The sequence below is a fragment of the Lissotriton helveticus genome, chromosome 1_2, assembly GCF_964261635.1.
Source record: "Lissotriton helveticus chromosome 1_2, aLisHel1.1, whole genome shotgun sequence".
In the NCBI taxonomy this organism is placed as follows: Eukaryota; Metazoa; Chordata; class Amphibia; order Caudata; family Salamandridae; genus Lissotriton; species Lissotriton helveticus.
The window spans coordinates 288,674,681-288,697,498 of NC_136058.1; the positions used below are offsets into that span (position 1 = coordinate 288,674,681).

Here is a 22,818-nt window from a genome sequence, read left to right on the forward strand (position 1 = left end):
AGGCAACGCCACACCAGCGCCATGAGAATCATCACCCACCACCCTTCAATGCACAGGGTTCTCTTCTGATGAACTGTTTCATTTGTTAAGTCAAGATTTGGAATAAATTCCTAGGCAGCCCCCTGTGTATGGCCGGGCACTGAGCCCAGAGCTCGCAGGGATCTTTAGGTAGAAACTCCCTTGGCCCAAAACCCCCCTCCTGCCCCCTCCACTGGGTACAGCAGGTGAATTCCTGAGCAAGGGGGTTGTGCCACCTGCCCCGCGCTGGCGAGGCCCCTTCAGGTGGGACCCACCCCGGCCCCAGGCTACCCTGCAGGGCTGAGAGAAAGAAGCCAGCTCGTGCTTGGCAGAGTGCCCTGCTCGAGGCACCACTCCCAGGCCCTGGCACGTGCCGCTGGACCAGGACGATGACATCAGAGCCCAGGGCAGCTCCGAGTCGAAACCACTCCGAGGGCGAGTGTCTTCAGCCCTGCTATTTTGAGGCTTTGCCGCCTTCATCATTAGGAGTCTGAGAGCCTTTCTTTCTCTCTGCCTCTGCGACCAGGGGAACAGCTTGCAACAATTCAAGGCCACGGTGTCTAGCGCAAAATCAAAATACTTTTAAAATTGCAGCCATGTATTTTTGTTTGGAGTGTTGGCGACATTTGAGGAGTAGAAGTTTATGGAAGAGATTCGTCGCGTCCAATGCATGCTTGTTGTGGAGTAGACAGGAGGACATTAGCATGTAGCATGTGGGCACACACTGGGTGCATGGAGCACACAAGGGGTTGGCACGCTGGCATAGCGTTTGGAAGCCTCCCTCCGTGTATGCTGTTAAGTGGGTATGTTTGTAGGGTCTGGTTGAGGGTGGATAAGGGGGCATTCCGGGACAGTGTGTGCTTCGGGCATACTTGAGTCCCCGGTGGCATCCTGTGGCTGTCTACAGAGCTGGGGGGAGGAGGGTGCGGGGGCGAAGGGGGAGAGACAGACTGAGAGAGAGAGAGAGAGAGAGAGAGAGAGAGAGAGAGAGAGAGAGAGAGAGAGAGAGAGATGGTGAGTAGCCATTGAGAGAAAGGGGTCTGTGTGTACACCCTGGGAAATATGTGAGTTGTCCATCTGAACTAATCCGATCTGGAATACCATCTCTGCTAAACCCGCCCAACCCAAGGCCTAACTCGAACCAAGGGGGCCGAGACTTCACCTCTAACCCCCCTCCAAATCTTAGAGCTACATCCACCTTTAAGTCTGAGCCTAAACCCATGTACTTACATCTCAACACATAAAAACCTCCCGTCCAACCCCTTCAGCCCAAATCTAAACTCCTACCCATAAATAATTTAAACTAAACATAAACCCACACATTTAAACCAGGAAAGCATGTGGGTCTGCGTGTTTGTGTGTGCTTCTAGTTCAGTGTGTGTGCATACCATAATGTGTAGAACTGGGGTAGTGTGTGTGGGGGGAGCACAAAGGCAGAGTGTGAATGTCAATTAATAAGTGTTATGTGTGTGTGCGTGAGAGATGAGAGAATAAATGGAATTGGAGACTGCATACATTTGTGCTTGCTGCAGGCAACGTTTGTGACAATATCAGGGAAGACACAATAAAAATCCACCCAGCAGGTAATAAAACAAGCCACAAACAGACAAAAAAACTGTCTTACACTCTGACCTGTCAGACTAGCCCCTCGGGCACTGCCTGATTGCCCCTTAGGCAAGTCCAACCCTGGGCAGCAGGGAAAGTGTGAACACGGACAGTGTGGGTGAGGACACACAAAAGCATGGTATATAAAGAGGAGAGTGTAGATGCGGGCAGACAGGCGTGGCCTACACGTCCCCGCAGGAAGCGTATTCTAGTGTGGCCACACACGAAGCATGTGTGCATTTAAGGGTAGTGACTGAGTGCATACAGCGAGTGTGTTTGTACAAGGAAAGTGAGTCTGTGCATTTATTAAACGTGGGTGCGTATAGGCAATAAAAGTCAGTGTGTACCTACATTAAAGAGTGTGATGTGCGTGTGCTTACTGCCATAGTGTGTGGCTGTGTGCGGGCAATAAAGGGAGCTTTTTGTGGGCATGCAATGGGTGAGTGCATAGAGGGACTCTGCCTATGTGCTTGTCTATGTATGAATATTGTGCATGTGTGTAAAAATGAAGCATTCAGACACTGCTGGGTATTTGGGATGAATGTGTGTGGGGGTTGCATGTGTGTGCATAAACACAAAGAATGAGTGCGTGCACAATGTGAGGGCAATCGACGGGTACGCGGCCGTGCAGTCCACAGAAACTTGGCGGAGGGAGGTAGAACATGGGTCCGAAAGTGTTGTTATATTTATTGTGACAAAACTCAATAAAATACGTTTTGGAAAAAAACAGAAGTCAAGTCAACAGATCTTTGTCTGGCGGGTCCTAAACTAATTTTGCTGACAACGTATTTTTTCGGTGGCACTTATAAAATACTCTGTCCCGTTCATTGCACTAGGAAACATATGTCTGTCCCTCCTTTCAAATGCAAATACTCGTCTCTTTGCAAAGCTAGCACCCTCAGGCAGAGTGGTGCATGCAAACTGAACTTAAACCCTACAATCCCCAGCTGAGGAACCACAGAATAACTACTCACCCAACCCCATCCGCACACTACTTATGGGGTTTGCTTCTTTATTTTTTTTTTTTTAAAGTTTAAGGGTCGGGTCCTCTGAGAGCCACACTCCCTGCAGGGCACGCGCGCGCTCAGGAGTGCACAAAACAGAGTGACATTGTACTCCCAGGCTCGGGTGGGCTTTGTGCCCCACACACAGAGAAATCCCAGATGGGAGCCCCCATTGTGTGGGACACACGCGGTCGGATTTCCCCTTTAAGGGGGGATAGGTAGGCGTGTCCTTCATGCAGCTGGGCGGGGTCAGCCGTCGAGCCTGACGTTACGTGACGTCGCCTGGCTCATTGATAAAACGGGTTGCTATTTCCCTGTGCTCGAGGACAAGTGTCTTACTTGTGTGCGTTGGAGCTCGCGCGGCGTGTCTGTCTCGCGCCCCCCGGATGATTAGCTGCTCCTCGCGCGCCGTCCGTCCCGTCTCTGCCGTGCGTCCCTCGCGGTGACCCAACGTCAACCGCCACCGCGTTACCATGGAGTCTGCGTGCTACCTGTTGCCGCACCCGGAGCTGTACCGGCCGGCGGCGACCCTGCCTGCGCCCGAGCCCCGGGAGACCCCGCAGCACCGGCAGCCCGAGCCCCGGAGGATTATCAGCGACCCCCGCGGGGGCAGGAGTTACTGCAAGGGGAGGCTGCTGGGGAAGGTGAGCGGAGATGCGGCTGTGCGGTGTGGAGCCCGGCCTGGGGCAGGGGGTGGCTGTGCGGTGTGGAGCCTGGCCTGGGGCAGGGGGTGGCTGTGTGGTGTGGAGCCCGGCCTGGGGCAGGGGGTGGGTGCCGGGGATGTGAGGCTGAGCAGGGGCCGAGGCTTCGGAGAGGGGTGGCTGCCGGGGAAGTGGGACTGCATTCAGTGTGAAGATGGAGCTCCCTCCTGCTGAGCCTGGAGTGGGGTCGGATGTGGTCTCGAGGGGGGAGAGGCCGCCGGGGGAGGAGGGTGCTGCAGAGGGAGAAGCTACCCACGGGCCCAGGCATTGGGAGATGCGCTGCTGCGAGAGGCGAGGCTGCTCGATGGAGACTGGTCAAGAGTCTGTGGCGAGGGCTTGTTGCTGGGGAATGAGACACTGCAGGGAGTAACCTTGGGAGAGGATGGATTGATACTGCGGAAAGTGAGACTGTGCAGGGCTGGCACCATCCGGCTAAGGGCTTCTGTGAGGGGCATTGACTGGCCACAGCAGAGACATGGGGGGGGGGCTTGGAGTGAAGGGTTTTGGGTGTTTGCAGGGTGAGGTGAACTGCCCACTGTTTACACTGGTGTCTGCATGGAAGTGCATGAGACACGGTGTCGGCTTGAATGTATGGGCGGCAGGTGGTAGGCCTACCAAATGAACATGTTGGGTGCTGGTGGACAGAAGTAGATGTGGGTCCTGTTTTTGGGAGGGTGAGACAAGGCTGCCCTGCAGTGTGCGAGACAGTCTAATGCTAGGGTGCAGTGTTAGAAGCTTCACCCATTGGACCCGTGGGTGACTGGGCATGTTCGAGGGCACTGATGAGCCCCTAGGGGACCTGGCGAGAGCCACTGCGGCGTGAAGGCGCTGCTTCCACGATCCATTGAAAAGATCTGCTTCAGAATCCCGCCTTGCAGGCATCCCTTGAGCTGGTTGCCCCTCTATGCTGCTGTACACCCCTTGGGGCTGCTTATGTCGGTTGAGTGCCCCGGTTCTTGATGTCGCGGCATTGTGCATTTGAATGGGTGATGTCATTGCGTTGATGGACCGTAAAGGGGGTTGGTGACATGGCAGCTGTGCACACAGTCCCCCCCCCCCCCCCCTGCCTCTTGCACTGATGAGGTCTGTCTCTGGGCTGGTAACGCCGTGGTGCTGTTACATTGACAGCGGAGGGCACCTGCATGGGCGATTCTGTGTGTGGAGGGGCGACGGTTGCTTAGTATTCTGTGGTGTGACTTAATGTGTTGGTGGCGCACAAAAGGAGCGCAAGGCTTGCCACTGGCCAGCTCCCTGTGGTCTCCCTGTGAGCTTTGCCTTGTCTTCCCTGTGAGCTTTACCTTGTCTCCCTGTGAGCTTTGCCTTGTCGCCGCGCAGGCTTTGCCCTCGGACTTGTATGCTTCACATGTCTCGGGTTGATTTTTTCACCAAACTAATGTTATCCATAACCCTAGACTATTCCATGCTGCCGCCTGCTTGTGAACAAGTGTGGAGGCCGCGTGCACACGCTGGTTCCATGACTGTGGCCCAGCTTGTCCATCAGTGGCATGGTAGGCCTGAACAGGACGGGCAGCTGCAGTAGTGCCCCCCCCTGCTTTCAAATGGTAGGTGCCAGGCTCGTGCGACATGCTGCTGCAGTGCATTTTGGCACAGGCCATGCTCTCTCCCATGACTGCCCTGGTGGGGGATGCCCCCTCTAGGGGTGACTGCATCTGTTTATCTCTGGTGGGGGGGGGGGCTTCTGCCGCTCGTTCTTAGCCATTGCTTGTTCTGCTATCACACATGTCTGCTCCAAAGCATAGCTTTAGGTTGCGCTGCTTCTGGCGGTCTTTGCCCGGTTCCTGTGAGGAATGTGCGGCCGGACGTGGCCGGCAGCTGCTGCCTCTGGGGGAGAGGGGCTTTCCTCCTCCTCCACGTGTCCTGCTGCTGCTCCAGGCCGGGCTGAGTCACCGGAGCTCCTTCCGGAGTCTCCCTGCCGGCGCTCCCTCGCCCTGTGACGAGGCCTGCTGCAATGTCCTGGGCGAGGCCTGCGCCTGCCCCGGACGGGGAGTCGGTGCTGCTGCCTGAGCCGCAGTGGGGGCTGCCCGTGCGTGGCCCTGGCGATGGGCTATGGGGCTCCTGGGCATGGGTGCCGCAGCGTCTGAGCAGCCGGAGGGCCTCAGTGCACCCGGCAGTGCTGTGACCGCAGGGCCCCTGCCCCGGCTGTGCTGACTCAGGACCGCCCGTGGCCCTCGTCATGCACTGGGGGCTCTTACGAGGGCCCCCAGCGCCATGTGAGCAGCCGGAGGGCCTTCAGTGCACCCGGCAGTGCTGTGACCGCAGGGCCCCTGCCCCGGCTGTGCTGACTCAGGACCGCCCGTGGCCCTCGTCATGCACTGGGGGCTCTTACGAGGGCCCCCAGCGCCATGTGAGCAGCCGGAGGGCCTTCAGTGCACCCGGCAGTGCTGTGACCGCAGGGCCCCTGCCCCGGCTGTGCTGACTCAGGACCGCCCGTGGCCCTCGTCATGCACTGGGGGCTCTTACGAGGGCCCCTCAGCGCCATGTGAGCAGCCGGAGGGCCTTCAGTGCACCCGGCAGTGCTGTGACCGCAGGGCTGTAGGGAGGACGCATCCACTCTGAGCCAGGCGAAGATCCATTGTACTGTGAGTCTATTAGTGTTGAATGCAGGGGCCACCCCCCGCAGGCCCGTCCTCAGACACCCACACCGCTGGTGAGGAAGCGGAGGCTGGATGCGCAGAGCAGGAATGCGGGGCGTGAGCTAGAGGGAAACCGTGCATTCAAAGTAAATATCGCACGAGGCTCAAGACTTTTGAAAGTATGGATAATAAAGGACAGCAGTCAGTGGAAGTAAAACCCTGCCATTACAGGTGCTCCTGCCTGTGCTCATTATTTGCATTAAACTTGTCTGTGTGGGTTGGCTGCCTGGCTCTACAATGACGGAGCTGCTGGAAATACTGGAACTGTTTTATGATGGGCCTGACATGATTATGAATGCAATCCCCAGTTGGCTGGAGGGGTGGATTGCATCTTTCTCAAGATGGGCCTGGCAGTACTGGAGCAGTACCAGTGCACTGGAGGCCTGCCATTTCTCTGGGTCTATTCCAGCTGTTTCCCGATAGGGCTGCATTGCTGGAGCAGTGGGACTCGAGTTTTGTAATAAGGGCCTGGCAGTACAGAGGAGTGCATTTCAACTCGTGGACGGCAGTCCTGCATCCCGACTGGTGTGCAGTCCGTCTGTCGGGCTTGGTATGGTTGTAGCGGCACACCGAGGGTCTCTGGCCCCAGTAGAAGGACCGGGCCTTCCTGCAGGCGCCTTCACCTGCCGCTGGGTGGAGCTCGAACCGCCCATGCACTGCATGCGTTTCGACAGGTGGGCCATGTTCAGTGCAAACTTTTGGAGCGGTTTGATCGCAGTTGCGGCCTCACCACCTCTGTGCCAAGGCTCACACGAAGGCCCCGTTCACCGGGCGAATCTTTAACACTCCGGCAGTGGGGGCGGTGATTAATTTTGGTCACCAAGGCAGCCTCAAACACGTTCGCCCCCGCCTGCGGCTCTAATCTGTGAATGGAGAAAGGTTACTGAAGCAATGCGTGGCTGGAGACCCCCGCCCCCTGAGATGGATGGGGTGCGGGGTGAATCCTCTGAATGCTTCAGAGGCCTCTTAAAACTTGCTTCCAAGGCCTGTTGACCTCAGCGCTGTCTTAGAATGTCGGATTGTTCCTTTATCCACAGGCCGGGCACGACTGACTACACATGGCCGAGTAATCATTCACCCAAAGATAAGCGCGGCTTGCTTTAGTCCTTCGGCAGCTGAGGGGCAGTGGTAGAGGTGAGCCAGCACTGGGGGACCTATTGGAGGAATGCACCCGGTGCCCCTCGTGTTGGAGGAATGCACCCGTTGCCCCTCGTGTACTCCATACTCTGCTCCTGCACTTTAGGTGGAAACGTGCCTCAGATCACACGCTACGTGGAATGCGCTGGGTTCTAGGTCTCCATGTTACGTTGCCGAAGTCCTTGTCCCTGGGAGGTAGGTAGGCGGGGACGTTTTCGTTTAAAGAATGCGGTTAAACATTGGGTTGCCTTGGCTGGTGGCCATGCCAGCAAATATTTATCCAGGTCTCTTTGCTAACGTGGCCTCCCGTTCAGCCTTTTGAGGACGTTAAACTGGGTCACCTCTGTGCACACGTCATCACTCTGCCTACACAGGCAGTATCTCTGGCGTGTCCATCCATCCCTTCAGCCCTTTGATGGCGTCCCTCTGAGCCGGATCTCTCGTGGCGTGCCCACCCTGACTCGGCCTTTAAGGGTGCTAACAGTGCCAGTTCTTGGCGGTCAGAAGTGTAACAAGCAGACGATGTTGTTGAGCCTGTGAAAGACCAATTGTTCAGGGTTACCAATAGGATGTGAATTGTCCATCGCAGCTTATAAATATATAGTGGGCCAAGTTGACTTTCACAAACGACTGCTTGTGTGTGGTAACAGCTGGAGATAAGTGCATGAGAATGGGCATAGGTGCGCCGGGTGGCCAGACCCACTCCATGCCCAGCATTGTGCCCCCTTCCCCCTGTAGACTGGATGGCAGCCACCTTTGGCATGAAGGTCTGGCGAGCACGCATGTGGTTGTGATACGGTTTGAGTACACCTGGTGTGAATCCCATACCCAGCATGGTGTGCCCCAACCCATCCCTAGTGGCTTGTAAAAGGACAGTGTTGCACGTTATCCAGGCAGGGCACCCTGCCGTGGTTCTCATGCCCACCACTGATGCCAGAGCACCTTTGCTGTGAAGGTCTGGTGGTGGTCACGCATGTTGTGATGCGATTTGATCGCACCTTGTGGCTTGTGAAAGGATTAGTAAAACAGAATGTTCCCTTGAGTGTGAATAGATGCAGTGAGCCAAAGGGTCAAAGGAAAATAATTACAAATTAAGTCAATAATTCTTACTTTATTGTGAATACAAAAAGTTATTAAAAGAAGAGTGGACCAGAAGGATCCCACTCAACACAACTAAAACAATAAAAAAATATATATATATTTTTTTAACATTCAATATTGGCCAGCAAGATTGAAAACACAAGGACAGAAAGGACTGTCAGACATAGAATAATGCAGTACTGATTGTATATTCGGACCCGTTTGTGAACACCTAAGCTATGTACACCATAATTTTGTCTATCAGCAAGAGATGTCGAGATCATGAATTATACTTGGTGAAGCGTCGACGCGTTTCGGTGGTTTCCAAAATTCTATCCACCTTTATCAAGACAATGTTTGATTTCTGTCAGGTTTCAGGGGTCAAAATAATTGCCCTGGGGGTCCGTGTTGGAAGAATATTTTCAGAATCTATGTTATTCGGTATTTGTGTGCAAATTGTTAAAAGGCAAGTTGAAGCTGCCTATAAAGTACTCCTGATAATAAAAGCTCGTGCGCATGGAGTATGGGCTATCCAGAATTATTATGCTCCATGTTGTGTTACTTATTTTCTTTCTTTCTAATATTAAAACACAGACGCCAAAGTCTTGTCCTGGCGGTGTCAGCGTTAATTTCGCTATTGGTCCGCAAAGGACTGCTCGCTTCTCTATTTATATCTAGCCTTAAGGTAGAGGAACCAGAGGCATAAAAGTCTTGTCCTTGTGTTTAGTGATTCTTTTCCTGATGTATCACGTAGGACTGCCTGCTTGTCTGGTTCCAAGGGAAATTAGGATTAGGCCAGTGTTGCACATATTCAGGGAGGGCACCCTGCCCCCCCTCTCGTGCTGCATGGAGATGTGTGTTATGAAAAAGGGTTGACCCAAACAAAGTCAGTGGGACCTGGGTAGCTGAGCGTTATAGACAAATTGGTCCCAGACTGGGTAGAGGAAAACAAATTCAAGAAAAAATCATGTAAATATAAAACAAGAAAATAATCAAAACAGTACGATGTTTTAATTCACAAGGTACCGACCAGTACGATGTTTTAATTCACAAGGTACCAAAAAACATATAACTGGTTTATGCACTACAATTTTCAAATTTTAATGTTTTATCTTAATACATTTGTGCCCACATGCGCAACACGAAGTGAAAAGGGAGTGGGAGTGCTGTGAGGGGATTTCAGTGAAAGGTTTTCATTTTTGTGACAAACAATCAAATTCAATTCTTTATGTTTGTTAAACAATATTTCAAGTGGTTCCCCATCATGGGGCCACACAACAGTTCTTGCGAGTCCAACAATTCTCCAGAACCAGGCTTCTATTGTAGCTGGGTTAATCTTGCTTGGTGGTAGAAGCTGGTACAGTTGGGGTAGGTAGTCTACGTTTCGACCCTATGATGGGTAGGGAAAGTTGCCCTTACATAGCGGGTCTTCATCAGGACAGAAGGTTGGAGTGGGCAGACTTCCTCCAGGACCCCATTGTCGGGTATCCCCGGAACCACATGTAACTTGCAATTTCAATCGTCTGTAACCCTGGTTAATGGGTCTGCTCGGATTTTGTTGAGTAGGGCGGTGAACAACTCAATGCTAGGCTCGGCAGATAAATCTGGGAATAAGAGGGGAACTCGGAAGACAAGTCTGAGTAAGAATTGAATTTGATTGTTTGTCACAAAAAAGAACCTTTTTCACCTATCACTGAAATCCCCTCACAGCACTCCCACTCCCTTTTCCCTTCGCGTTGCGCATGTGGGCACAAATGTATTAAGATACAAAATTGAAAATTGTAGTGTAAAACCAGTTATAGGTTTTTTTGGTACCTTGTGAATTAAAACATCGTACTGTTCTTTGATTATCTCTTTGATTTATTTTCTTTTATATTTACATGATTTTTTCTTGAATTTGTTTTCCTCTTCCCAGTCTGGGACCAATTTGTCTATAGCGCATGGAGATTGTTGCCACTTGAAACTATGCTCAAATAGATGTGACCGTTTTATTGATTCACTTGTTTGCAACTTAATCATGATCTGCCTTTTTGCAGGGGGGCTTTGCGAGATGCTATGAGATGACTGACGTCACGACCAACAGAACCTATGCGGTGAAGGTGATCCCGCACAGCAGAGTGGCCAAACCTCACCAGCGGGAGAAGGTAAGCTACCACTTGCAGGAGACTACGGTAGTTCTTTCGGGGCACTAAACCAGTACTCGAGCCATGCTTGAGACGGGAGGCCACCTACCTGACTTTCCCCATTAACCTGATTCCCCCCCGCCCCGCGCTCCAAGACAGCATTCTATGAGGGCAATGCTGAGTATCTTACTTTCATTAATCCATTTTCTACCTCCGCACAAAGGGTGGCCAATGCGTGCCAACTGCGTGGGGGTTGTACTGGGACACAAGGGCCCGAAGCAGCTGAGGCCTTAAGAGGCGCAGTGTATTCTGCCAGTCACTGCAGGCCTGGTCAGAGCTGTTGTGATGTCAAACGGGGAGCTGGTGGTGGGAGGAGTCATGAGGTTGCTTTACTTTACAACAGTAGTACTCATTCTACTAGATGGAAGCGCTCACTGCAGACCTCCGCCACCCAACTCATATGCCTTGTACTTTTCTTCAGATTTTAAACGAGATCGATCTGCACCGGGACCTCCACCAGCGCCACATTGTCAAGTTTTCGCACCACTTTGAGGATTCCGAGAATATTTATATTTTCCTCGAGCACTGCAGTCGCAAGGTAAGCTTCACGTCTTCTGCTGTTTGTGCACACACCAGCGCTCCCTCCCCTTCTATGTCTGGTGTGAGTAACCCTAGAAGTACAACTAAAGCCTATGTTTCCAGCTTTCCTCGAGTGATTGGTCGTGCTTGAGTGAGGTACTGTCGTGGTTGCTATGAGTGCCCCAAGTACTGGTTCAGATGTCTGAAACACCTTGTGTCAAGTGGCTGAAACTGTTTTCTTTCTTCCCCAGTCTCTAGCTCACATATGGAAAGCCAGGCACACATTACTGGAGCCTGAGGTCCGCTATTACCTCAAACAGATCATATCTGGCCTGAAGTACCTGCATCACAAGGGCATCCTTCACCGGGACCTCAAGCTGGGTAGGTTCACAAGACTGCTCCTTGGTGCTCGCGATGGAAGGTGCTTAGTTTCAGTGCCCAAGTAGAGTAATAGGTCTGGAGAAAGAAGGGCCAATTTCTCTAACCAGAGGTGGAGTGATGGAAAAGGAAATGTGCCTGCTGACCCAGGAGTCCGCAGTGCATAGATGTGGACCCCCTTAGAAATGTATCTGTGCTTTGCAGCAGGGTAGTGACTTGTTCATTTACTGTTGTCGCATCCCATGTTTTCTCACCTCTGATAACATTGTCTTAAGTGTTTTGTGTATATTCATGTAGCTCTTGTGATTGGCAGGTAACTTTTTCATCAACGACAGTATGGAGTTGAAAGTGGGAGACTTTGGGTTGGCCACCCGCCTGGAGCCCGCGGAGCAACGCAAAAAGACTATCTGTGGGACCCCCAACTATCTGGCACCCGAAGTGCTTCACCGCCAGGGCCACGGGCCGGAGTCTGATGTCTGGTCCCTGGGTTGTGTAATGTAAGTGAATTGATGCTTGTCTGTTTAATCTATAGCAGAGTGATGGAAAATGTGGTGTTGAAACAAACAAATGTTTGTATCTAAATATAGCTTGTTGTTTCCGGCTGCCTCGTTGTTGCTAGATCACCTGGGTCAGCCACGGGCTTCCTGTCGCATGGTTTCCAACCACAGGGCTCTTGGGCGTGCTCAGTCAGTGAAAGCTGTATAGCGGCTGCTCTGCCCAGCTTTCCTGATTTAGTGGTTCTTGCTATTGCGACAATTATCATATATTTTGCCCACAAGATTTTTTAAATATTTACTGGTTGATGTAAAGATGCTGCAACATTTGTTACCCGGTTATTTACCACCTGGTGGCAATTGTAACAAGGAAGTTGCCAGGTCCCCCTTGCTGGGTTCTCGCGTGTAAGTTGTACGTAATCTAAGTCTGTTGCTTAAAGTATATGCCTCAACATTCAGTGCTTTATTGATCTATATTTGTAAAGCGCATCAATGCCCATGGGCGTCTTGGCACAGAGGTCTGTTAGGAACTGTACTGAGGTAACAATATTAATGAAAGCTAAAGTTGGAAAGAACCAGGATTTGAGATGTGTACTGAAAATGCTCAAATTGGACTGATTTCTCAAATGCCAAGGCAACAGGTTCTATAACAGGCAGGCGGAGTGGACACAACTCCTCTCACCCCAAGATACTTTATTAGTTTTTGGGACAGTCAGTTTTTTAAACCCCTGATGCCCCAGAATGGCATTCTGACCTCTGCATTATTCATTTACACTGTCTGTTACTGTCAGTGCTTTGGTGGTGGTCTCACCAGTGCCGTCTGTTACAGGTACACCCTGTTGTGTGGGAACCCCCCCTTCGAGACCTCAGACCTGAAGGAGACTTATCGCTGCATTAAACAAGTGGAGTACACGCTCCCGGCCTCCCTGTCCACCTCTGCCAAGCAGCTGCTCTTGGGCATCTTAAGACGCAACCCCCAAGAGCGCCTGTCACTGGACGAGATCCTGGAGCATTCGTTCTTCACCAAGGTAAGCAGCCTTTCCGTTCAACTCGCTGACACATACTGCCCACAACGCGAGCAACCTAACCTGATGGACCTGCTTCCTTTCCAGGGGTACACACCGGACAAGCTTCCACCCAGCAGTTGTGTGATGGTCCCAGAACTGCACCCACCCAATCCAGCCAAGAGCCTGTTTGCCAAAGTTACCAAGAGCTTGTTTGGGAAGAAGAAACTAAAAGGTGAGATCTTGCATATAGGGCAGTGTGTTTGTGTATTAAGTTTTATATAGTGCGAACAAGAGCATTTCAGGTTTTTCAGTGCTGTACAGCATAAAAATACCATAGAATGTCCAAGGAGTAATATATAGGATTACAGGGTGATAGAATGCTATACAATAGAGACTAATCTATAGAATGCACAATTGATGCAAAGTCTGAGGTTAATAACAAACATGACCGGCTGGGCCTAGTCTCATTTTCTAAAGCAGTGTCTTTAGCGGTAGCTGCCTGCATGCTTTTATCCATCTTCCTCTGGCGCGTCTTCACACTGGGACTTGTCTGCCCGAATCCTCTACATGGTCTGACTTTGCCCCTAGTGCAGGGCCTTTAATCCTATTGACGCACCTATTTTGTCCCAGAGGCAGTATCTGTTTTGTATTCTGCCTGGGTTGATCCGTTTAAGTCCAGTGTTCTCTGCCCTGAGCAGGTCACAGATGGGGGAGGTGTGCCAAAGCAGAGTATTTAAGGTTGTCCACTTGACCTGTTGGTTGGTTTGCATTTTCTCTTTTTTTTATATAGATTCAGTGATACAGATACAAGAGTTCAAGGTTATTTCTGAGAATGAGCAAGGTTTCTTTCCTTAGTTTAAGTTACCAAGAAAAATGTAAATCTCCACCTAATGAGTAGGTTTTGGGTAGTATGTTGCAGGACTGGTGCAGTTAGGCGCGCCGCACTACTTCACAGCAACCTTGCAGCTTCCCCACAGACTGTCAACCGAGCAGCTGAGGAAAAGCTTGTGGGTTTTCTAGGGGCTCAACAGGAGCTGCAGGATGAGGTGTCTAAACTTCCATCTTACTGTTGCTGGTGTATGAAGTGCATGGCTCGTGTTTCCTGCTCTCTAGTGCAAGGGTTGCTCATCTCGTCTACGTTTTTTGCAGCCAAGTGTCCGGAAGAGGAGCAGGATGACCTCTCGAAGCTAGTTACTGGTTTTATGAAGACCTCCATCTGCAGGCAAATGAGCTACAAGACGGTGGAAGGGAATGAGGTGAGTGTCTTGCTGCTGCCTGGTAGAGGCTCCTAGCGCTCGGGGTGGTTTGTGGGACCGCACGCAGCTTGGTTAACTCCCACCTCCCCTTTCATGATTTGTGTAATCCGCGTTGGGTTAGTGGTTCATGATTGATGCCTTCTTCGCAGCAGCCAGGGCTTGCCTCCTGGCACAGGCAGTAGCTGCCTTTGCGGCGTGCTCTGGGGTTCGGAAGAGATGGGAAAACACTCCAATAGATTTGTGCTGGAACACGAAGCTTTGATGTCGGTAAAGTGGAGATCTGAACTTTTTTTTTTTTTTCTTTTTTCTGAATAGGTCACGCCTTTGAGTGGCTCCAGCGGCAGCCCTGTGGAGACCTTGGCTGAAGAGAGTTCTGGGAAGTCTGTCTCCAGATCCATCCGAGGGACCATGGCCAGCAGCAGTGAAGGTGAGCAAGGAGTTGTACACATTGTGGCACGATCTAGCCCGGGGTCCCTCAGTGGTTCCTTAGCAGGCCCTACAGGGCTTCCGCTGTTGGCAGGAGCCAATGTGCGAGGGATCTTTTGGGACTGTGCTCTGTGCTTTGGCTACCTTAAAGGGTGCAGGCTTCGAGCGGCTTCAGCTGCCTTCTATGGTCTCGTTAGAAATGGCTTCCCGCTCATGAGCGTTTGTAGTGAAGATGTAACTGAGGCACCCAGGAGGTGGGGCAGGAAGTTGGGTTCACGGCAGGCTTTCAGTGTGCATAATAGAACTCGCCTTAATTGTGCCATTGACCATCTTTCTTCTCTTCCTTCAGTGCTGGACGACTGCGTCTCCTCCTCAGCCATGATGGGCTCTGCCATCAGGATCTTAAAGAACTGCCTTTCCTCTATGCCAACAGGTAATTTACTCAGTCCGCCCTTTCCTTCCCAGCCCCCTGCCTAGCTGGTAGTTTTGTTCCGTCGGGTGAGATCACACTTTGCTTCTGTTCTCAATCTCGGATGTACCTGCTTTTTCCTCAGCTGACAAGAACCCCTCCTGCCTGGCGCGCCACGAGCCCTTCGTCTGGATCAGCAAGTGGGTGGACTACTCCAACAAGTATGGCTTCGGCTACCAGCTGTCCAACCAGAGCATCGGCGTCTTGTTCAACGATGGCACGCACATGAGCCTGTCGCCCAATCGCAGGTGAGTTTAGGCCATTGGAGAGGCTTGGGGTGGGGTCTATTGTAAGCAGAATGCTGGCTCGTTGCCCAAGCCACAGGACTGACGTGCTGTTTTCTCCCTGGCAGGGCGGTCCATTACAACCTCACCAACAGCAAGCACTTCACCTTCCAAGCTACCGCCATCCCTGAGCAGCTGCAGGGCCAGATGAGCATCGTGCAGTACTTTGCCTCCTACATGGAGAAGAACCTCATGAAGGTAAGAGCAGGCCGGGCTGTGCTGGGGCGGGAGGGGCAGTGCAGGCGTTCTGAAGAAAGTTACACTGTTGTATCTAGCCTGTGCAGGATAGGGCTGGACATGAAGTATTTGCTGCAGGTTATGTTTGAGGTTTGAGTGTAGTTTAGTGTGAAAGGTGTGGGGTTGGATTGTGGCTAGTTTTATATGGGTCTTTAGCTTCACTTTCAGACTGGGGTAAGTCTGAAGCGAAGGTGCTGCTAATTGAGTAAACGTCCAAATATTGGAGAAGAATGGTGCAGCAGGAGGTGGTACAGGGCTTTTCTTGAAATGGGGGTCAGCCGTGTAAATGGGGTGTTGGGATAAGGTAGTAGTACCTGGGATCAAACTAAGGATTACTGTACATTATGGACCTTTTATAAATGTAGAGGTAAAACCTGACTTGGCAGCCATGTGTTGGCAGTGATTTTTGCCTCTACTTTTAGAATTTCAATTTGTACTAAATCGCATCTTAGACCAATTTTGAAAATGCTCAAAGTGTTCACTCCGACTGGTAGTAGTGTGATGCCAGCCTCATGGAAGGGGCACTCAATGGGCTGCATAACTCAGGAGAGGCAACCCACTGCGCTCACTGAGCTGCACCACTATCGGCAGTGGCACCCCCTGCACCCACCGCTGCATAGCTCAGGAGTGACACCTCTCATCCTTTATGGCACCCCCTGAGCTGCATAGCTTTCCTCAGGGAAGGCACCTCTTGCAGCCTGTGTGGCACCCCTGCAACCACTGAGCTGCATAGCTTTCTCAGGGAAGGCACCTCTCTTGCAGCCTGTGTGGGTGGCGCAGAATGTGGCAGGACTGGTTTGGCGCCGGAGGGTTGGGTTTCGTGTGGACCGCCTGTAATGATGTTTGTGTTCTGTTTCCTCTTTGAAGGGAGGTGACCTGCCCAGTATCGAGGAGGTTGGCCGGGTGCCTCTGCTGCTCCTTCAGTGGGTGAAGACCGACCATGCCCTGCTGATGCTGTTCAGCAATGGAACCCTGCAGGTAAGGATCATGCCACGCCCTCACGCTTACCTGTGCTCTAGGGCATAGTTCAGTGGAAGTGACGTGGGCTGAGTATTTTATTGCTGCAATGGCCTGGGCTGTAAAATGTAATGTGCCAGTGAATGACTGTATTTTTATTACGGTTCATGGAGGCAAAAGGGACTCTATAGACCCAATTGCTTTTTATGGGTTGGTGGTTAATGGTAACCTGCTGCACATACAAGTGGACTGTTAACAAATGCACAGTGATGTGAAGTGAGGTCTTAGAGCTGAAGGTTTCAGAATCCTCCTCACAACCTATGCCAGCTGTGGTGACCCACCTAGTCAATCTCTTGAGATCCAGTGCAGCTCAGTTTCTCTCCCCTCCCCACAGGCGTTGGTACCTTAATGTCCATATGTCCAAGGGTAGGTCTCCACAAGAAGGGATACTGGTACGAGGGGGTCGTCCTAGTGGTAGTATGAAGGCCCTAAATATAATCCAATCCGTCCTTATTGAGGCATAAGGAGACCCATTCCTTTTCGATGTGGAGTGGTGGTGGGTGGTGAGATTCATGAGGCTTATGTTAAACATTTAGACCCAACGTTTATTTTGATTCACCTCTCAAATTTTGATACGTCCAGTAAATAAAACCACATTTTTCTTCTAGGTGAATTTTTACAATGACCACACCAAGATCATTCTTAGCAAGCCTGAAGAGTCGTTCTTGCTCACCTACATCAACCGGGATCGTGCATCCTACACCTACCGGCTCAGCTCCCTGGTGGACCAGGGCTGCAGCCTGGAGTTGCAACACCGCTTGAAGTACACGCTGAAGCTTCTGCAGCAGAAAGCTGAGGCCTAGACTTGAGGTCTCCAGGGACTGGATTGGACTCTGCAACTACGTTGCCCCGCAAGACTCCTGTCCTGCGACTTCAAGGACGGTGCTCCTTGGTCCACCGGTGGAAGCGGGCCTGACCTGCGGCAAAATGTGGACAACCAAAACTGGGACATTTCGCTGCTCTGTAGAGCAGCCGGACCACGAACTGTGCCTGCCGCAGGGTAGTTGGCCTTGTGGAGTACTCCTCTAAGAGGAGGGAGACTGCCCATCGTGTGACATGTTGTGTAGGAGCAATGGTTGGTGGTGCCCTTGAGGGAACACTTGTCCACCCAAGAAGATGTGAAGTTTCAGCCTAAAGTTCCTTGAAGGAAAAGGGAACTCTGGTTGGACTATCAAACCAGAGCATGAATCTGTACTGAAGTCCTTCCCAGGCCACACCAGACTCGGCAATTATTGCAACAAAAAAACCTTAAGAGACTGCAGGCTTGGTCTGTCAGCGAAGTGTCCTCCAGGATGGTCTGCTGTTGACTGAAGGCTCCAGCTTGTCTTTGCTAGCCTTTCTCTTCCATTCCTACTCTCCCTGCATTCCCTTTGCTTTGGCACTGGAGGCCTCTAGCCAACTCTGATATTTGCCGGCTGCTGCTATGCCTGGAAACTAAATCTGCAAGTGTTGCAGTTTTCAGGAACTAGGTTCCCTGTAATTCCTGGGATTTGTAACCTCTGCACTCTTCCAAAAAACGTTATAGATAAAAAGGGATGACCATGAATCCCTGGTTTCTTAAAGTTGTTGGAACAAGAACAGTTGCCTCTTATGTTACCAAATGTGCCATTGCCAAAAATCTATGCCCTGGCCAACCACTTCCTGTGGAACTGGATGTTGATGTGTCAGCGGCCACTAAGAGTGGGCATGGTTCTTTAATGACCCCATGCTTTCATTTGTCCTGCAAATGCAATAAGTGTTGCACTAGATTTATTTGGCAGACTGTTGCTTACTCTTACTTTGTTCCCAAGTTGTGTGTTTTGTTGTTTGTTTTTGTATCCATCTGCCTCCCTTGGTTTCTTTAGGTGGGGAGTGAGTTAACTGTCCCACCTAAAAGCAGTCTCAAACTGCCTGAAACCTGCTGCTGGTCTGAACTGTGATACATATATATATATTGTGCAAGAATGCCTTGCCACTGACTTGAATGATGAATCCAGGGGTGGCTGGGAAAAGACCTCCCCAGTATTGTGAACATGTGCGTTTGAAACGCTCCGACGCATGACTGAGATGACTTTCTGCGTCATCAGCCTAAAATATTTATGTATTTATACTGGATTATTTATTTTGCACATTATGTTGGATCTGAAAGACTTTCAGATTTAAATTGTTTTTTATTTAAAAATAAAATGTGAATTGAAAAGATGACCGTTCATGTGGTTTTGGTTGGTTTGTTGCTGGAGTTGTGTAATGTGTAGTGGGTGTTGTGAAAGGAAGGTGGCTGTTTGCTGCCAGCGTGCACAACCAATCGCTTGTCCATGTCATTCAATCTGTGGTTAATGCCGCCTAGGGCAGGGCCGAATCCATGTTGTAGGATCCCGAGATCGACTAAAGGCCTCTCCAGCCCCAGGCTGCGATCACCTTCCCATTAAAGTGTAACTCGAGGGAGTCTGGAAGCATCTGCCCTGGTGGAAGGAGTGGGCTGTTTAACTTTATTGGTCAAAGACCCATGCCCCATTGTTAATCAGCAGATTGGGCCTAGGTAAACGGGAGGTGCACTTATGGAATATGGATGTAGATCTGACCCAGTGGTGGCACTTCCCATTCTGTCATATTGCATGTTTAATGTGCTCTCGCGCCCAGTGGCATGGCTGCCACAAGGAAGCATTGTATGAACCTTTTATACCGCCTCTGCTGCAAACGTTGGCCCAGGCAGCCTGGCCACCGCCATCCTAGGTGCACTGCAAACTTTCAAGGACATCAGTCTGGGCGGTCCTCTGGAGAAAGCGGCCCTTCGAGGCTTCTGAAGGTGGAGAGCTGTTGGATGTCATGGCCTGGGCCCTGCTGACTCGACCGTGATTAACCGGTTTGCCGCATCCCCTACACAAGGTAATCCAAAGAGCAAGCAGGACTGCAGTGTGACAACACACTTCGTTTCAGGTTCTTGTATCCATGTACCTGTGCCGAGCAGGGAGCGACCCAATACTTTTCTAAAGATACATTCCTTGGCCTGGAATGCCAAAGCAGAGCGTACACCTGTTCCAGGTGTAGGCTGCCCCATAGCACTGTATTTGCATGTTGAAGTGCTGCCTGTCTTCTGTAGGAGGGGGCATTCCCGAATAGGGAGCACCTGGGGCTTATAGCCTCGTCACACCTGGACCACATCCCTTCCTGCACTGCCCAACATCAACCCCTGGCTTACAACTTGCCCAACCACTGAAGTCTGCTGCCAGGCGAGGGTATAGCTTCTCTCAAAACCCCAGTCTGTATACGGTTGTCCTATGTATAGCATGTTCATACCCCTTGTGAGGCTTAAAGCTCTTTCCAAGTCTAAGCAGTCAAGTAGCTACTCCATTTGTAAAGCACGGTTGGTAGATTTTGTGATCAAAGAGATGGCTTTTGCTGCTGTAGAGTCTTGTAGGTGTGTAGCAGTGCTGAAGCATGGTCTGTAATGGAGATGTCTGTGAGGAATGGTTACATTTGTGTATATCTGGCCCCAGCATACGTTTAGAGGCAATCCAGGGCTTGGGCCATTTGGTTTCTGTAGTGTTGCCCTCCAAGGATGTCTGCACTGTTGCTGAATCCAAAGGAGCACCCAGGAGCAGTAATGTTTCCGCCCATTGATGACCAATTCCACAGTAGAACATCTGTGGGCCACCTAGGAGCAGAGCGGATACAAACCCGTACCCTCCGACTCCACAGGAGGTGGGTCTGTGGAGTTAACAGCCCGTGGTTAACCTTCTACATCACAGTAGTGTACCTGAGGAATGAGTCCACGCGGCGGCAGTAGGGCCCTGGTCACCTGAGTGGATGCTACTAGGGGGACTGACGGAAAGATGCAAGAATAGTCCTGTTGAAACAGTGTTTAGGGTGACATGAGGTGGGGGGGCAAGGATGGAGAGTGGCGAGACTGGGATCTGGCCCTAACCGCTGTACAGGCCTTAATGCCGAAACAGGGAGGGCACCATAGGAAACACCCTTATGTGGGAGCCCTTAACCTTCGTTCATCACTGGGGCTGGACTCCCTGGAGAGGATTGGAGAAGTACAGACTTGGTGGGGGAAGAAGCACAAGCCACTGGCTCCAAGACCTGAACTAAAGGAAATGATGGAATGGTTGAAGCGGCATGGAGGCAGAGGAGTCTGCACAAGACTGCCTCTATAGTGGAACTCGCTGAAACCGATTCCAGAGGTGTCCATGCCCCAGCAAGCGCACAATAGGTCTCACATCCATGGACGATTGGTTCCTACAACACACATATTCCTTAATACATGCGGTCAAGGAAAGCGGTCCTGTTAGGCTTCCTGCCAGCCCTGCAGTGTAATTCCCAGATGGTGTGGGTGGGAATGGTGTCATGCGCATTAGCACCGATAGCTCATTTAGAATATACCCCAGTCAGATCCAATCACTGGTTCCTGTTCCAGCACTAAAACCCTACTCTAATGGGGGTTTGAAGTGGTGTAGGATGTGAAAAGTTAGGGGTGCAGGTCAAAGGTAGTAAGTGCTGTGAGGTGGGCATAAACATGCCAAGGTGCTTTTGGAAAGCATTAATACAGGTGTGTACCCACTTGAGTACTGTTTTATTAATCAATAACCATGCATTTGTGGTGGGGGGGGTCCATAAAGAACACTTGGAGGTTCTGTGACTAGACTGCTACATTGATAGCCCTGGGTGGAGGAAGCATAAGGGAATGTGAATGCTTGAGGCATGTGTGGCTGTAGATACACATGCTCTGCATACTTCTGCCGTTTAGTGTTGGGCTCGGTTGTGTGCAAGTTGTTTGACTTCTAAGGAGTCATTTGAGTGAAGCGAGGAAGAAAGCAAATCAGACCACCAGCCTTTTACCTGCACCTCCATCAACCGGCCAGCCAATCGGGAACCTCCTCCACACTTCTTACTATACACACCACACGGGTCACCACTTCCATTCCACGAGGAGTTGGAGGGTTAAGACCAAACCCCCATATCACTGCAACTAGACCCCTAGAGTACTTATGCTGCTGAGCCCCAGCAGACACTGACCCAGATCTGCACTCTGCTCGTCAATCACCTCCAGATTCCTCCATTTACCAAGAACTACTTGCCAGGGCAGCGGCTCATCAGGGTTCCTCTCCATTAGGAGCCTATAAAGGCGGATTTTTAATTTTATTTGAGACCCTCCTCCAATCCACACAAGACCCCCCTATGCTAAAAGGTATGTTGCTAGATGCGGGGAATATTTTGCAGGACCCTGTCCGTGCACGGATGTTGGTGCCCTGTGGAGACAACATATGTGGCTTCCCTTTCTGACCCCCCCCCTACATTCGAGGTCAGCTTCCAACATACTCTTGTTGTCCAGGCCGCTAGAGAAAAGGCTAAAATCTCTCATAACCGGAGAAGCTCCCCCCTCCTGACAAAGGACTAGATGTAGCTGTGAAGAGGGTAGCAGCAAAGTGCGAACTGCCCATTCTGTAGGCCTCTTAAGTAGGTATGACAGAGCCACGTGGCACAAAATAGAGTTCCTTCAGTACCTCCCTGAAGAGCACCGAAAGCGAGGGGATGAGTTGGTCTGAGGGGAAATACTATGATTTGCCCCTGGTGCTGCTGACAGCTGCTTGAGACATCATTCAAGCTTCCTCTAGACTCCATATCCGGTTTCAAACCTGAAGTACAGCAGAACGTATTAGCTCACTTTTGATGGAAAACCTCTTTACGCCTTTGGTAGAAAGAATATTGGAGAAAATGAGACTGCAATGGCAACGGGCACACTTCAAACGCCCCTTTTTAGGTTTCGACCTGGCGAACTGCGCAAGCAGTTCGCGCAGGTGAAATCTTTTGTTTACCATATTGGCTATCGGAACGTCCCCCACCTCCCATTAGCTAGCTCCATAAATGGAGGCTAGCCATTGGGAGCCGGATCTGTCCGTCAAGGCCGGACCAGATTCGGGGGCGTTCCCGCGATTTTTTCCCTCTCCGCCTCTGCGATGTCGTCATCGCGGCGGTGGGCGGAGTTTCGTTTTTTTTCCTTCTGTGTTTGTTTTGGTCATTCCATGCGAGGAAGCCCAGGTGAGTGCTTGTTTTTTAGTGGTGGAGCACGTGAATTCAGTGTACGTTGGTTAAAAATACATGATGAAGACACAGGCCACGATCTGGCTGTTCATCAAGTGCATGGGCGCTAAAAATAGTTTTTGCCCCTTTATTTGTAGTGAGGACTCCGCAGTGGTTTGTCTGATGTGAAATTGCTCGGCTGATCCCCTTTGTTGCAGCATGCATAACTTTTCATTCTTTCAGTTCGACTTTACAGTCCGTTTTAATAATGTCCTTAAAACTGCGGGTGTCCAGTACCCAAACGGCCTAAATAGACTCGTATGGGCTAAGCATCTCGTGCCCCTCG

General features: G+C 51.0%; 1 protein-coding gene across 1 annotated transcript; it reads left to right on the forward strand.

Annotated features, from left to right (window-relative positions):
- Positions 1–2,901: 2,901 nt before the first annotated feature.
- Positions 2,902–18,653, forward strand: PLK3 (polo like kinase 3). Its single transcript, XM_078671752.1, has 14 exons — positions 2,902–3,271; positions 10,236–10,343; positions 10,804–10,920; positions 11,153–11,282; positions 11,593–11,776; positions 12,603–12,801; positions 12,886–13,012; positions 13,930–14,036; positions 14,352–14,463; positions 14,812–14,895; positions 15,017–15,179; positions 15,284–15,413; positions 16,320–16,430; positions 17,078–18,653. The coding sequence occupies exons 1-14, from the start codon at positions 3,101–3,103 to the stop codon at positions 17,270–17,272; spliced, it is 1,938 nt and encodes a 645-aa protein (XP_078527878.1). The 5' UTR covers positions 2,902–3,100; the 3' UTR covers positions 17,273–18,653.
- Positions 18,654–22,818: the final 4,165 nt, after the last annotated feature.